Source organism: Myxine glutinosa, chromosome 5 (genome assembly GCF_964187855.1).
Source record: "Myxine glutinosa chromosome 5, kmMyxGlut1.1, whole genome shotgun sequence".
Lineage (NCBI taxonomy): Eukaryota > Metazoa > Chordata > Myxini > Myxiniformes > Myxinidae > Myxine > Myxine glutinosa.
The window spans coordinates 102,849,867-102,865,481 of NC_136265.1; the positions used below are offsets into that span (position 1 = coordinate 102,849,867).

The 15,615-nt window shown below is 44.2% G+C and overlaps 1 protein-coding gene across 6 annotated transcripts in view; it reads right to left on the reverse strand.

Annotated features, from left to right (window-relative positions):
* Positions 1-15,615, reverse strand: part of LOC137427306 (rap guanine nucleotide exchange factor 2) — a 236,555-nt gene that overhangs the window by 47,622 nt on the left and 173,318 nt on the right. For all 6 annotated transcript variants that reach the window (XM_068116716.2, XM_078778442.1, XM_068116715.2 and 3 more), the window contains 6 exons: positions 14,920-15,028; positions 8,639-8,858; positions 7,479-7,624; positions 5,844-6,084; positions 5,250-5,630; positions 4,812-5,023 (listed from right to left, as the gene is read on the reverse strand). In XM_068116716.2, the coding sequence (XP_067972817.2) occupies positions 4,812-5,023; positions 5,250-5,630; positions 5,844-6,084; positions 7,479-7,624; positions 8,639-8,858; positions 14,920-15,028 (1,309 nt within the window). The remainder of the gene's footprint in view (positions 1-4,811; positions 5,024-5,249; positions 5,631-5,843; positions 6,085-7,478; positions 7,625-8,638; positions 8,859-14,919; positions 15,029-15,615) is intronic.

Below are 15,615 nucleotides of genomic sequence, written 5' to 3' on the forward strand. Positions count from 1 at the left end.
TATATAATATATATATATATATATATATATATATATATCCAAATATATGTGCAGTTCTCCAGCTTCAATGAGCGCAAGTAATGACGTCACTGCCATGTACATACGCTCTGCCTGTCAAGCTCTCAAGAGAACCCTCTGACAGAGCAGAATTTTGATCTTAGTTCAGATACTGTCATAAGTGTATGTAAAACTCATGTACATGTACATGGCAAGTGACGTCATTACTTGCGCTCATTGAAAGCTGGAGAACTGCACATATATTTGGATTGGTTTTGCTCCCGGCTGCATCCAGGGGATTCCATATAATGAGTGGATACCAGAGGTAATGTGCCATGTGGCAGATGGCACTTATCGCTCCCATTAAGGTACAGCATAGCTGGATGGGATACCTTAATGGCGGTTCACCACTGATGGTATGAAATCGCAAAGTGACTGGGATATAACCGAAAGGTTTTCAGAGTCATAAGTGTATGCAGTACTCACTGCGTTGCCCTGATGAGCCCCAAAAGGGTGAAACCAGGTCGGTAACTGTGAGTTTTACATACACTTATGACAGTATCTGAAGTCTGAACTAAGATCAAAATTCTGCTCTGTCAGAGGGTTCTCTTGAGAGCTTGACAGGCAGAGCGTATGTACATGGCAGTGACGTCATTACTTGCGCTCATTGAAAGCTGGAGAACTGCACATATATTTGGATTGGTTTGCTCCCGGCTGCATCCAGGGGATTCCATATAATGAGTGGATACCAGAGGTAATGTGCCATGTGGCAGATGGCACTTATCGTTCCATTAGGTACAGTATAGCTGGATGGGATACCTTAATGGCGGTTCACCACTGATGGTATGAAATCGCAAAGTGACTGATATATATATTATATATATAATATATATATAATATATATATATATATATATATGCATATATATATATATATATATATATATATATATATATATATATATATATGCATATATATATATATATATATATATATATATATATATATAATATATATCATATTATATATATATATATATATATACATATATATATATATATATATATATCGCTCCCATATATATATATATATATATATATATATATATATATATATATATATATATATATATATATATATATATATATATATATATACTGAAACGCAAAAGAAACTTACCACTTGTTTGAAATGTAATAAAATTGTAACAGTTCAAAATAAAAACCAACAATTGCTAATTGAAACATTGGCATTTTATTGATGACATGTCAAGTTTTTGACCAAGATACACCATCTCATCAGTTTGTTCTACAGTACAGAACAGCATAGGTGCAATGTCAGTCCCCTTTCAATAGCGTGTGTTGCCACCATTGTTTTGGATACAGGCAGTGCATTGTCGGCGTATACTGCGTACCAGTCTTTGGATGGATTGCTGCTGGATTCTGTCCCACTCAGTCCTCAATGTCTGAAGCAGCTCTGCCCGTGTCCTGGCCCTGCCAACTACGCGTCTCCCAAGCTCATCCCACAGGTGCTCTATGGGATTCAGGTCAGGGGAGAGCACAGGCCACTGCATGGTGTTGATGTTCTCGCCTTGGAGAAATGCAGTGGTAAAGCGAGCAGCATGGGGACGAGCGTTGTCATGCTGAAAGGTTCTCAGTTCTGGGTGGTCTCGCAGGAATGGCAGCAGATGAGGTCGCAGGATGTTATCCACATACCGCTGGGCGTTAAGATTCCCATCCACAACCACCAGTGGCGTCCTGTACCGGCCTGATATGGCGGCCCACACCATCACACTTGGGCCACCCCACCTGTTGGCTTGACGCACGCAACAATCGGCATATCGCTCGCCAGTTCTTCTCCAGACACGCTCACGCCCATCAGGACTGTCCACACAGAACCTTGACTCATCGCTGAAAGCGACCTCGTTCCACTGCGCCAAGGTCCACCGCTGATGCTGCTGGCACCATCTCTGTCGGTTGCGGCGATGGGCAGCCGTCATCACGGGGCCTCTGTATGGTCTTCTGGCAGTCAGACCATAGTCATGCAGTCGTCTTCATGCAGTATCATTGGAGATCCGTGGGTTTGCACGCCCCGGAGTTTCTGCCGCAGTGCGGGATGCTGGACGGAATCGATCCCGCAGGTGACTTCGGATCATCTGCCTGTCCTGCGTTGCAGTGGTGACTCTTGGCCTCCCTGATCGAGGTCTGTCATCTGCAGAGTTGTGGAGGGTGTCTGTCCACCAGGGCCGATATCGTCTGGTGTGAACAGCCAAGGCGACGTGCCACCTCACGGTAGCTCAGGCTGCCGTTGATCCCTTGACAATCGTGGCATGTTGATTGAAATGCCCATTTTGCACTGGCCTTTTTAAAGCCAATATCAAGACATCACGTGCAGCTCATTAAAATCATCCCGTACCCCTTGGCTAATCACTGATAGTCAAAACGGCTGTTCAACAGCTGTGCTATGAAGTGACCATTGAAGGTTCAAGTGACCATCCGTGACCATTTTGTCTGACAGTGAGGACACTATTGTCCACAAATAAGTTCACACATTTACGACACGCAGTGTTATTGTTGATATTTAAAGGTTTCAAAGGTGGTAAGTTTCTTTTGCGTTTCAGTATATATGTATATGTGTGTGTGTGTGTGTGTGTGTGTGTGTGTGTGTGTGTGTGTGTGTGTGTGTGTGTGTGTGTGTGTGTGTGTGTATGTATGTGTGTGTGTGTGTGTGTGTATATATATATATATATATATATATATATATATATATATATATATATATACATATATATACATATATATATATATATATATATACATATATATACATATATATATATATATATATATACATATATATACATATATATATATATATATATACATATATATACATATATATATATATATATATATATATATATATATATATATATATATATATATATATATATATATATATATATATATATATATATATATATATATATACATATACAGACTTGGCATTTAATATGGAATATTTTTTTGTGTGGGTGAATTACTTTTCAAGATGTCTTAAAACCAAAAGTTCATTGGAATTATGTTGAAATTATTCTAGATTTGTTAATGTGACCTTTAAAAGAAACAAAAACCACATTTGACATTTCAAAACAAATAAATTGATCCTTGAAAGTGATGTAAACTGATATCGAACTCAATTCATGGACAGTACTGTGTTAAACTTCTGTACGTTTTCCAGAAGTATCTCTTTATTTTGCACATTAGCCAAATTTTTTTTTGAACAAAAACAAAAGTTAAATTACGACAGGGATTACGGACAGTAAAATTACAGTTCAGTACTTCGAGTAACCCCCACGAGCATTCAGGAGAGCAAGTACACGTTGAGGCATGCTGTTCACGAGATTTGCCAAGGTTTGGACAGGAATCGCTTGCCATGCAGTGACAATAGCCTGCCCCAATTCATGCACAGAGGTCGGCTGCTGGTCCAAGTGGTCGATTTGACGCGTTAAGTCTGCCCATAAGTTCTCTATTGGATTCATATCCGGGGACATGGCAGGCCACTCCATATGCTCGACACCACGGTCAGCAAGAAAGTGTTGGATCATGCGAGCACGATGAGGCCGTGCATTGTCATCTTGGAAGACAAAGTTTCCTCGAAAGGCTGCACGAGCAAATGGAAGCAATGTTTCTTCCAGAATGGTCCTGTACTTGAACTGGTTCAGGTTTCCATTCAGAACAACCACGTCAGTTTTGTCCCCTGCATGAAAAGCAGCCCAAACGGTCACCCCACCACCTCCAGCTTGGACTCTTGGCACTATACAATCTTTGTTGTAGGCTTCATGCACTTGTCTGTGCACTCGGATGCGGTCATCTTGACGATAGACCAGAAATCTAGACTCGTCACTGAAGATCACGTGATTCCAGTGTCCTGGCTGCCATTGACGGTGCTCTCTGGCCCACTGCAATCGGCGCTGGCGGTGTTGTCTGGTCAGGCGTGGCTTTCTCAGGGGACGCCTGGCACGATAGCCTGCTTGAACCAGTCGTTGGTTGACTAGCCTTCTGGATACAGGCACATTTGTCAGTTGCTACCACTCAGCCCTAAGCCGATTAGCTGACTTGGTACGGCCATTGCGGACTAACCGGTGCAGCTGGCGATCATCCCTCCTTGTGGTTCTGCGGGGACGTCCTGGCCTCGGTATTGGAGTAGGGACACCCCTCTGAGCATTTCGTTTCAGGATCTTTGACACCTGACCTTGAGTGATGCCATACTGCCGAGCAATAGCACGCCGTTTCATGCCGTAATTTCGTAAAGCCATCACTCCATGACAAACAGCATTGTCGAGTTGACGGACCATCTCCAAAGGAAGCGGCAATAACTTTTGGAGACGTGCAGCAGTTGTTTTCCACTAATACAGAACACAACAACCCTTGTATACCCGACTGTGAAGCCAATCATCAAATGCACCTGTCCGTACATTTTGCCACGCCACCTGTGATATAATCCTGTTGTTGACTTCTTGCTGCGACAGACAATCAGTGACATGGTTCTTTCAACAAATAAATCACCAAAGTGTAAAAGAAACTCACCAGATTGATATACCGAGTTAAGAAAGTAAACCCAAGTCAAGGAAAAAAAAATATTCCATATTAAATGCCGTCTATATATATATATATATATATATAATTTATATATATATAATATAAATTACATATATATAAATTATATATATAAATTACATATATAATTATATATATATAAATTACATATTTCCATTAATACAGAGCCCGTTTGTACAAAGATGCGAAGCTGACCTTCATGGATGAATGTAAGGTCTTTTTTCACGACTGGGAACAGCGGGATTATGGGTGGCTGCAGGTTAGAGCTGCTCAACTCTGCGCGGTACTTTGCCATGTTCCGCGTCGGGTCAAAGAGACCTTGGAGGTCCTGAAATAGCTTTTCGTACTTTGACGGCAGCTTGTCCCACGTGTGCCGCAGCCGTGTAACCGAAGAGTGACTCAGGCCACTAGAGAGAGTGGATAACGATATCACATTTGTGTAGCCATGAGAAGCAAAGCGTTCTCTGGAAAGCATGGAGTTCTGGAAATGCTGGAAGTCAATAGTCGGCATCGTTATACATTTCCAAAAATATAAACATAATAATAACAAAATGCATTTTTCACATTCGCTTGAGCTGCCATTCTGCAAAAAGCGACTGCAGTACATTTCCCCTGTGTTGCTGCGGAACTCACCTGATGATGGCGAACATGGAGTTGAAGTTCTTGTTTTCACGGCAGTACATTGCGACCTTAAGGAAGTGTTTGACCACCTTGGCCCTTTTCACAGCACTCCCTTCACGCAGCAATGCTGACGGCACCCAGAAGGTCTCTTGGTTGAGCAACTGCTCAAAGTGCCGCAGGTGGGGTGTGGTAGCGTTAGGCAACCGAAAAACGTCTTCGACGTACTCGGTAGTAGGGATGGCGGCGAACGACTGAAAATCCCGCACAGAAAGCTGTGCCGCCAGCTCGGCGCTGCTCAAGTGCAGCAGCGACGTCTGCGCTTCCTTCTGCAGTTCCTGTGCGTCCTCATCGGAGCACAAAGTCTCTGTCTGACGGACATTTTTCAGGTAGTACCTGGTGGGGAGGAACGGCGGACCATCCACACGTTGAAAATAATTATATGGATGATAGATAAAAATTTTTATTGAAACGAAGACAACTGCTGAAAATTATTCCCGCTAGCAAAATTAACATGTACCAGACATGTGGCGTCTCTGAAAAAAGGGCGTGCACGTTTTAGAAACAGGACGACTTTCACGCTGATGCAGCGTTATCGGGCAGCCGTACCGCGCATTTAGTTGGATCTTCTCTGCCAGGCGCACCATGGAATCTGGCAACCGACTTTGTTTGATGAGGCCCGCTGGAGTAACGGACACCTCACAGAGGCAGTAGCCGTCAGGTGGTTCCTGCAACTGGAACTCACGCAGTGCAGCAACTACCACATCACGTGCGGTGCTTTCTCGACTCATGAGCACGTAGCGACTGCTCTGATCAGCACGATATACTCGTACTACTTGGTCAGCAAACTCTGAAATAATAGGTAGTGCAAATATGTTGTCAAACATTTCATATATATTTGCTCCCAAACTTTATTCTATAATAATATTGGAGCTATGGGAGCTGTGAGGGTTCTCAGGCTATATTGTTTGATAAATATGTTGTTTGTTTCGCTCCAGGGCCATAAGATAAATTAAAATAGATTTTTGCATATATTGGTAAAAGGAGAAGCATCAGTGTGTGTAAGAGTGTGCGTGAGAGAGAGAGAGACAGAGAGAGAGTGTGTGTGTGTGTGTGTGTGTGTGTGTGTGTGTGTGTGTGTGTGTGTGTGTGTGTGTGTGTGTATGTGTGCAAGACCGAGTGTGTGTGAGTGATAGTGAGTGCGAGAGTGCGAGAGAGTGTGAGTGTGAGAGAGTGTGTGAGAGTGCGAGAGAGTGAGTGAGAGTGCGAGAGAGTGAGTGAGAGTGCGAGAGCGTGAGTGAGAGTGCGAGAGAGTGAGTGAGTGAGTGAATGAGTGTGTGCAAGAGTGTGTAAGAGTGTGTGAGAGTGTGTGTATGTGTGCAAGACCGAGTGTGTGTGAGTGATAGTGAGTGCGAGAGTGCGAGAGAGTGTGAGAGAGTGTGAGAGTGCGAGAGAGTGCGAGAGAGTGAGTGATAGTGCGAAAGAGTGAGTGAGAGTGCGAGAGAGTGAGTGAGAGTGCGAGAGAGAGTGAGTGAGAGTGCGAGAGAGAGTGAGTGAGAGTGCGAGAGAGAGTGAGTGAGAGTGCGAGAGAGTGAGTGAGAGTGCGAGAGAGTGAGTGAGAGTGCGAGAGAGTGAGTGAGAGTGCGGGAGAGTGAGTGAGTGAATGAGTGTGTGCAAGAGTGTGTAAGAGTGTGTGTGAGTGTGCGTGAGAGAGAGAGACACAGAGAGAGAGAGTGTGTGTGAGTGAGGGCGTGTGTGTGTGTGTGTGTGTGTGTGTGTGTGTGTGTGTGTGTGTGTGTGTGTGTGTGTGTCTGTCTGCTCGCTTGTATTAACAGGAAATGATAGGAACCTGCCACCTCTCTGTCATGGACATTTCTCGTATTTCCGATATTTCCACGAGTTTGATTTGCATTCAGGAACAGAACAATGATGGTTAACCATTTTTAAATTTCCAGTCTTTTGTCTAAGTTCTGAAAATTGTGTTTAAAAGATTATTTGAATCACATATGTCACATTAGCAACGGCAGGTTAAATATGCCAGGCGAGCAGAACCGAGTCAGTGCAAACACACACAGCGCATACGCAGAAGGCCTCATTTAGCATTAATACGTCATTTTGAAAGTCGCGTATTAGTGAAAAACTAGAAATAAAAAAAGAACACCATAACTTACACTGACTAGGAAAAGACATCCCAAAATAATGTTTGAAGGCACAGCAGAATTGTGGCCAAGCTGGGCCTATTACCAGGAGAAGAGCCAGGCACCGATTGATGGCATTGCACGAGGTCGGGATTGCTGGAGGAAAGGCCTGCGGTTGAGGGCTGCGGCATGGGCCCGTGCTTTGTGGGTTTCATCGCCAAGATGCTGTCATCTTGGGTCATCGTCACATCACTATATGACAAACATATGCAGCAAAGACCAGTATGTGTTACCATCTCTCAGGAATTAGTTAAACAGCTTAGATGTTATGAAAAAATACCCACTATTCAGAAGTTTCTTTTTCAAAATATAAAAGAAAAGTTAAACTTGATGGTAACACAATTTTCCTCCAATATAATACTGTTTTATAATGTTAAAGATAATGTGCCGAGTAAACGAATAAGTATGCAATGTAATGAAATTTTTAACGCACTTTTTGTAGGTTGACAAAGACAAGTAACTATGAAATTAATTTCATTATTGTGCAGCAGCCATCTTGTCGGCCCATTATGCGTCCAGCAGGGACAGCTTTACTGATCCCGGTGGGGATTAGCAGCAAGTCTGGTGAGGTTTCCCATTTTCCAAGACTCTTTGATGCAGCGAAAGTCCAGTGAGAATCAACTACAGGCTACTTGCACCATACATACCCCTTTGCCATACTTGCACCATACATACCCCTTTGCCATACTTGCAACATGCATACCCCCTTGCCATACTTGCACCATACATACCCCCTTGCCATACTTGGACCATAATTACCCCCTTGCCATACTTGCACCATACATATCCCCTTGCCATACTTGCACCATACATACCCCCTTGCCATACTTGCACCATAATTACCCCCTTGCCATACTTGCACCATACATATCCCCTTGCCATACTTGCACCATACATACCCCTTTGCCATACTTGCAACATGCATACCCCCTTGCCATACTTGCACCATAATTACCCCCTTGCCATACTTGCACCATACATACCCCCTTGCCATACTTGCACCATACAGCTGGGTCGGGATTCAAACCCAGGCTAGACAGCTCAGAGTTGAGTGCACGCACCTCAAGGCCATCCTGGCTGCCTTTCTCACGAAATTGGCGCACACTTTACTCTTGAAACCAGTGACACTGAAAATACCCACATCCCATCGTAACAAATTCCCACGGTGAAAAAAAAAAAAACGTGTGGAAGGTGCGACAGGTGTACTTGTTGGGCTTCGGAGGTAGCAGGTTGATGCGCGATTTGGCCATGAGTTTGAACAGTTTATTCTTGGTCAAGGAGTTGGACTTCCGCTCGGTGTCTGAGCAAGGTAACGGCTCCACGGCGGTCAGGTCTGGGATCGAGTAACGCTTGCTGTTGATACGTGGTTTGTGGACAGGAGACGTGTTGTTGCATTCCTCTTGGCGGTAGCACATGGTCTTGTAGCCTGGGAGCAAACGTGACAAATACATTTGCGTTACTGGCACGAGTCAATCGTTTCACGAGAGGTTTCCAAGAAAAAACAGAATTCAATTTTATCCATTACTCGAAAAAACATCTATATATACATGTAAATGAAAATAAAAATCATTTTTAAGAGAGCCGTTTACATTTTTTTATGGTTTGCCCATTTTGAGCGCCATATGAGCACACGTTCATATATAAATGCAGAGTTCCCAGGTGAAAATCCTTTTAAAGAATAAAGTTTCCATATTTCCTTGAAATTCATCTCAAAGTACCGATGTCCCGTGATTAATGCCGTAAGATCGCCCTTGGCTGTAAGATCGCCCTTGGCTGTAAGATCGACCTTGGCTGTAAGATCACCCTTGGCTGTAAGATCGCCCTTGGCTGTAAGATCGCCCTTGGCTGTAAGATCGCCCTTGGCTGTAACATCGCCCTTGGCTGTAACATCGCCCTTGGCTGAAGGATCGCCCTTGGCTAAAGGATTGCCCTTGGCTGTAAGATCGCCCTTGGCAATAAGATCGCCCTTGGCAATAAGATCGCCCTTGGCAATGAGATCGCCCTTGGCTGAAAGTTCGCCCTTGGCTGTAAGATCGCCCTTGGCTGTAAGATCGCCCTTGGCTGTAAGATCGCCCTTGGCAATAAGATCGCCCTTGGCTGTAAGATCGCCCTTGGCTGCAAGATCGCCCTTGGCTGCAAGCTCGCCCTTGGCTGCAAGATCGCCCTTGGCTGTAAGATCGCCCTTGGCTGTAAGATCGCCCTTGACTGTAAGATCGCCCTTGGCTGTAAGATCGCCCTTGGCTGTAAGGTCGCCCTTGGCTGTAAGGTCGCCCTTGGCTGTAAGGTCGCCCTTGGCTGTAAGGTCGCCCTTGGCTGTAAGGTCGCCCTTGGCTGTAAGGTCGCCCTTGGCTGTAAGATCGCCCTTGGCTGTAAGATCGCCCTTGGCTGTAAGATCGCCCTTGGCTGTAAGATCGCCCTTGGCTGTAAGATCGCCCTTGGCTGTAAGATCGCCCTTGGCTGTAAGATCGCCCTTGGCTGTAAGATCGCCCTTGGCTGTAAGATCGCCCTTGGCTGTAAGATCGCCCTTGGCTGTAAGATCGCCCTTGGCTGTAAGATCGCCCTTGGCTGTAAGATCGCCCTTGGCTGTAAGATCGCCCTTGGCTGTAAGCTCGCCCTTGGCTGTAAGCTCGCCCTTGGCTGTAAGCTCGCCCTTGGCTGTAAGATCGCCCTTGGCTGTAAGATCGCCCTTGGCTGTAAGCTCGCCCATGGCAATAAGATCGCCCTTGGCAATAAGATCGCCCTTGGCCGTAAGATCGCCCATGGCAATAAGACCGCCCTTGGCTGTAAGATCGCCCTTGGCCGTAAGATCGCCCTTGGCCGTAAGATCGCCCTTGGCCGTAAGATCGCCCTTGGCCGTAAGATCGCCCTTGGCCGTAAGATCACCCTTGGCCGTAAGATCGCCCTTGGCCGTGAGATCGCCCTTGGCAATGAGATCGCCCTTGGCAGTAAGATCGCCCTTGGCCGTAAGATCGCCCTTGGCCGTAAGATCGCCCTTGGCCGTAAGATCGCCCTTGGCCGTAAGATCGCCCTTGGCAATAAGATCGCCCTTGGCTGTAAGGTCGCCCTTGGCAGTAAGATCGCCCTTGGCTGTAAGATCGCCCTTGGCAGTAAGATCGCCCTTGGCAGTAAGATCGCCCTTGGCAGTAAGATCGCCCTTGGCAGTAAGATCGCCCTTGGCAGTAAGATCGCCCTTGGCCGTAAGATCGCCCTTGGCCGTAAGATCGCCCTTGGCAATAAGATCGCCTTTGGCAATAAGATCGCCCTTGGCTGTAAGATCGCCCTTGGCTGTAAGATCGCCCTTGGCCGTAAGATCGCACTCCCTTGGCTGTAAGATCCCCCTTGGCAATAAGATCGCACTCCCTTGGCTGTAAGATCACCCTTGGCAATAAGATCGCCCTTGGCCATAAGATCGCACTCCCTTGGCCCTAACATCGCTCTTCCTTGGCCCTAACATCGCTCTCCCTTGGCCGTAACATCGCTCTCCCTTGGCCGTAACATCGCTCTCCCTTGGCCAAAAGATCGCCCTTGGCCATAAGATCGCCCTTGGCCATAAGATCGCCATTGGCCGTAACATCGCTCTCCCTTGGCCAAAAGATCACCCTTGGCCATAAGATCGCCATTGGCCGTAAGATCACCCTTGGCAGTAAATAGCCCTGGGCCGTAAGATCGTCCTTGGCTGTAAGAAAAAATATATAAACAAGTACAGATACATTCAAAGTACACCGCCCCATGCCAAATAATTAAATATGCTGCAGCGCGGCATTGCCGGGGCGCCTCCGGTGCCCGGCAATACCGCAGTGCAGCTCATTGAGGCTGCATTGGGAGGGAGAGGTGTACACTAATTGATTGATTAATTGTATAATTAAAATCAATAAAAGATTATCACAAAATATTTTCATAATCAATTGGCTAATCGCATAACTAAACCACTAGTGCTTCATCCGAAGATGTATCTTTTAGAAATTTAATTAAATAAGTCATTTATAAAAATTAAATAATTAATTGATTACTCAATAAATAATTAATCGATTAATCAATAAATAATTAATCGATTAAATGATTAATCAATAAATCAAAAATATCCTTGATAGCCACATCACTTGGTCACTCATGTCCAAATATTAGCTTCCCAGCTCAAAAGGTGCCTGAGATATTGGCCAAATGAGAAAGAAAATAAATAAATGATTAATAATGAAAATAAATAAATCATAATCATAAAAAAATTAAATTATTAATCAATTTGGTCAGAGAACACATAAACTACCACTATTTCATCAGAATCTGTAACTTAAAAAAAAAAATTTTTTTTGTCATTAATCGAATAATTAAATAATTAATCGATTAATTCATTAATTAATAAATCAAAAATATCCTTTGCAGCCAAATCACCTGGTCATTGGCATGTCCAAATATCAGCTTCCTAACTCAAAAGGTGCCTGAGTTAATGGTCAGAAGAGAAAGGAAATTTGATTAATTAAATAAGTACTTAATTAATCGCTAATAATTAAATAACTCCTAAATTTATTGATTAATCAAAATAAATAAATACCATTTTTGACAAAGGACTTGCTCACTATTGTGCCGAAATTTCAGCTTCCTAGCTTAAAGGATGGCTGAGATATCGTCCGGACAAACAAACAAGAAAGCAAGAAAGCAAGAAAGAAAACAAGAAACCAGAGTGAAAACTGAGTACTCTCTTTCAGCGTGCGTCACTGCTGAGCCCCTTTGGTGCCCGGCAATGACGATTTGCAATGCCTGGAGATGGCATAGGAAAGGAGCGGTGTACAACAAAAAACAAGAAAACAAACAAACAAACAACCAGAGTGAAAACTGAGTACTCTCTTTCAGCGTGCGTCACTGCCGAGCCCCCTTCGGTGCCCGGCAATGACGATTTGCAATGCCTGGAGATGGCATAGGAAAGGAGCGGTGTACAATTAATAATAAAAATAAATAAATAATAATCATAAAAAAATTAAATTATTAATCAATTCGGTCAGAGAACACACAAACCACCATCATTTCATCAGAATCTGTAACTTACAAAAAAAATTTTTTTTTGTCATTAATCGAATAATTAAATAATTAATCGATTAATTGATTAATTAATAAATCAAAAATAGCCTTTGCAGCCAAATCACCTGGTCATTGGCATGTCCATTTTTCAGCTTCCTAACTCAAAAGGTGCCTGAGTTAATGGTACGAAGAGAAAGGAAATTTAATTAATTAAATAAGTACTTAATTAATCGCTAATAATTAAATAACTCCTCAATTAATTGATTAATCAAAAAACAAAAAATACCGTTTTTGAGAAAGGACTTGCTCACAACTGTGCCGAAATTTCAGCTTCCTAGCTCAAAGGATGGCTGAGATATCGCCCGGACAAACAAACAAGAAAGCAAGAAAACAACCAAGAAAACAAACAACCAGAGTGAAAACTGAGTACTCTCTTTCAGCGTGCGTCACTGCCGAGCCCCCTTCGGTGCCCGGCAATGACGATTTGCAATGCCTGGAGGTGGCATAGGAAAGGAGCGGTGTACAATATATCTCCTTTGGGTTAACAATTGGTACTCGGATGACCATGGAGGTGCTACAGTCACCCGTAAAAAAGAACTTCACCGGTAGGCATGGGAGGTACCATGAGGTGGCGATGAATGATGAGTCGCAGCGCGAAAGGCCGAAAGGGGGAAAGCTCAAGAAACAGAGTCGGATCCAAGAGGAGAAAATAAGGATGAAGGTATGGAGGAGGAGAGTAAGAATCGTGAACTCGAGGGAATCAAGGTATGGGTTTCTGGAGGAAAGAATGCAACGTGGAAGGTTTTGGGGTTGGGACAGGGGGGGTGAACGGATGGAATAAATAGCTTGTGGTGCAAGACCAGAGGAGAGGACGTAGAGCAGGACGTACAACCAGAATGTGGAAGCAGGAAACAGAACCTAAGACTCAACCTCAGAAACACTGATGTGCAAAAGTGCAAACACACAGACAGGACAGAGGGATTGATCTTTTTAAAAATCCGTCAGATATAGTTGGGGATATGGAGAGATCGAGTGCTTTGGCCTTTACAACAAACAAGGCCGTGTTAAGTTATTTGACCTTATCTGGAGCATTCCTCACGAGTGAAGAAATAAAGGACGAGCACATACTCGGGACGGACTTGATTAATTAACCACGAGGCCTTGGAGGTTGGTGATCGATATGAACGGTCGAACATCGGTTGAACCCGATGTCAAGCACAGTGGATTGTTTCAGGAAAACCCAACACTGGCTGAAGGTTTTACCGATCGACTGCAGGTTCCCGTCAGGAAGGTTTTGCTTCCCAGGTGGAGGAAGCAAGTGGGTTTATTGTGAGTGCCTCAACACACTTCGGCATGTCGGGCACAGGTTATAGGTGGAGGGGTGACGGTAAGAACGTATGTTTATTGAGTTATTTATTTATTTATTGAGTTTAGCTTTATTTACTGAGCTTGCACAGGACTGACAGGATGGCCTAACTCAGCTAAATACCATCATCACGGTGCTTCATCAATGTGTGTGCCGCCCCTCGGATGGATGATAAACTAGGTGTCCTGTCTGTCGGCATGAGTTGGTGGATGCGCAAAAGATCACACGGTGTCCTTCACAAAGAGTCGGTGAGCATTTGCCGGCACCAGGAACAAATTTCAAATTCATGCACTAATCTACGGAGGGAACTGCATCAGCAGCACAGTCGCACCCTCAGCCAATTACACCACCCAGCAGCATTGTACTGCATATTAAAGAAGAAGAAGAAGAGGATGAAGCAGAAGAAGAAGAGGAAGTGGTTTCACAGTGGTACAGAGTATGGCTTTACTTTTCAACCCGCGCAGCACCCAGGTGTGAGAAATCTAGAACAATTAGCATCCCTCGCTTCGAAAAATGAACCGTTTCCTCTGTGCTTTCATCAAGCGGTGCTTCGACCCTTGAGGAAGGCTGCCAAAAGAACTGTAACGTGATCTTCAGTCGGCCGAAACAGTCGGCGTTTCTCCCGAATTTTGCGACCGTTCCTGAAAGCGCACAGTATCTACTTATGCACTCATAAGAATCAGCCTTTGAGAGGAATTCTGATGAAATAACGGTGAAAACCAGGCAGACACTCAGTGGAACGCATACCTCCGCCAGGCTGAAGTTTACGTTTTGTATCCCACCGATAGGCCAGATCTGGATTTGGACCTAAAACAAAATCGAATCGGCTTGCTTGATACCTACACCGGGTCACATGATGTACATAGCAAAAGATAAACGGACATAAAGTGCAGGAACGAAAAAAAAGGATGTTCAAAAAAGTAGGAAGCTGAGAATAACAGCCGGACAAGAAAAACAAAAACAACAAAAATAACAAAAAGCAATTTGTACGGTATTGTTGGCTTTGGAAGAAATATCTTTGCTTAAGTGGACATTTCATATAACGAGGATGAACATAATCATACAAACACGCGATCCAACGAGGTGCGCACAGGTAGAACATGCTTACTCAGGAGGCCGTTCTTCACGCTGAGAGATAAATGGGTGCTCTTCTTCAGAAGATCCTCTGCCTTGTTTACGGAAATGTTCTCAAAGCTGCTCCCGTTCACTTCAATAATCTGTCGGAGAAAACGCGGACCGGTAGATTTCAATTTGATGGCCGCAAGAGGGCCAATGGAGCATCGTCAAACGAACATGCCACGTATTCCCAGAATGCAAAAATCAAATCTATGAGCATAGACGACTGATCTCAGCCATTATGGATAAACATGAATGAAGTGCCGTCAAATAAAACAGGAAACGTAAAGCAGTAGGTACGTTAACGAGTGCCCAGAGAATGCAGGCTTATCTGTGTGGTGAAAGAGTGCACACAACCCACGTTGTATGTTACAACTTAAAGAACAAGCGACATCAAATCTCTTACATTGAACAAAATGGGAATAAACTGTCATGGCTTTGGCACACCAAGAGTCCAAAGCAAGGTGCCCCACTTGATCTCATTGGACACTGGTAACGTTTTCTCACGACTACCAATTGGTCCTGCACATTTTGTCCATCTCCTAAACGGTTGTGCAGAAAATTTCCCAAACCCCAGTTGAGAAACCCTTGCTCCATGCCGACGAGGGCCGAAAAGCCCAAAACACGTGTCCCATGGACGTTCCCGCCCTTGGGTTGACTGGGCTGTAAAATTGATACTTAAATTCTC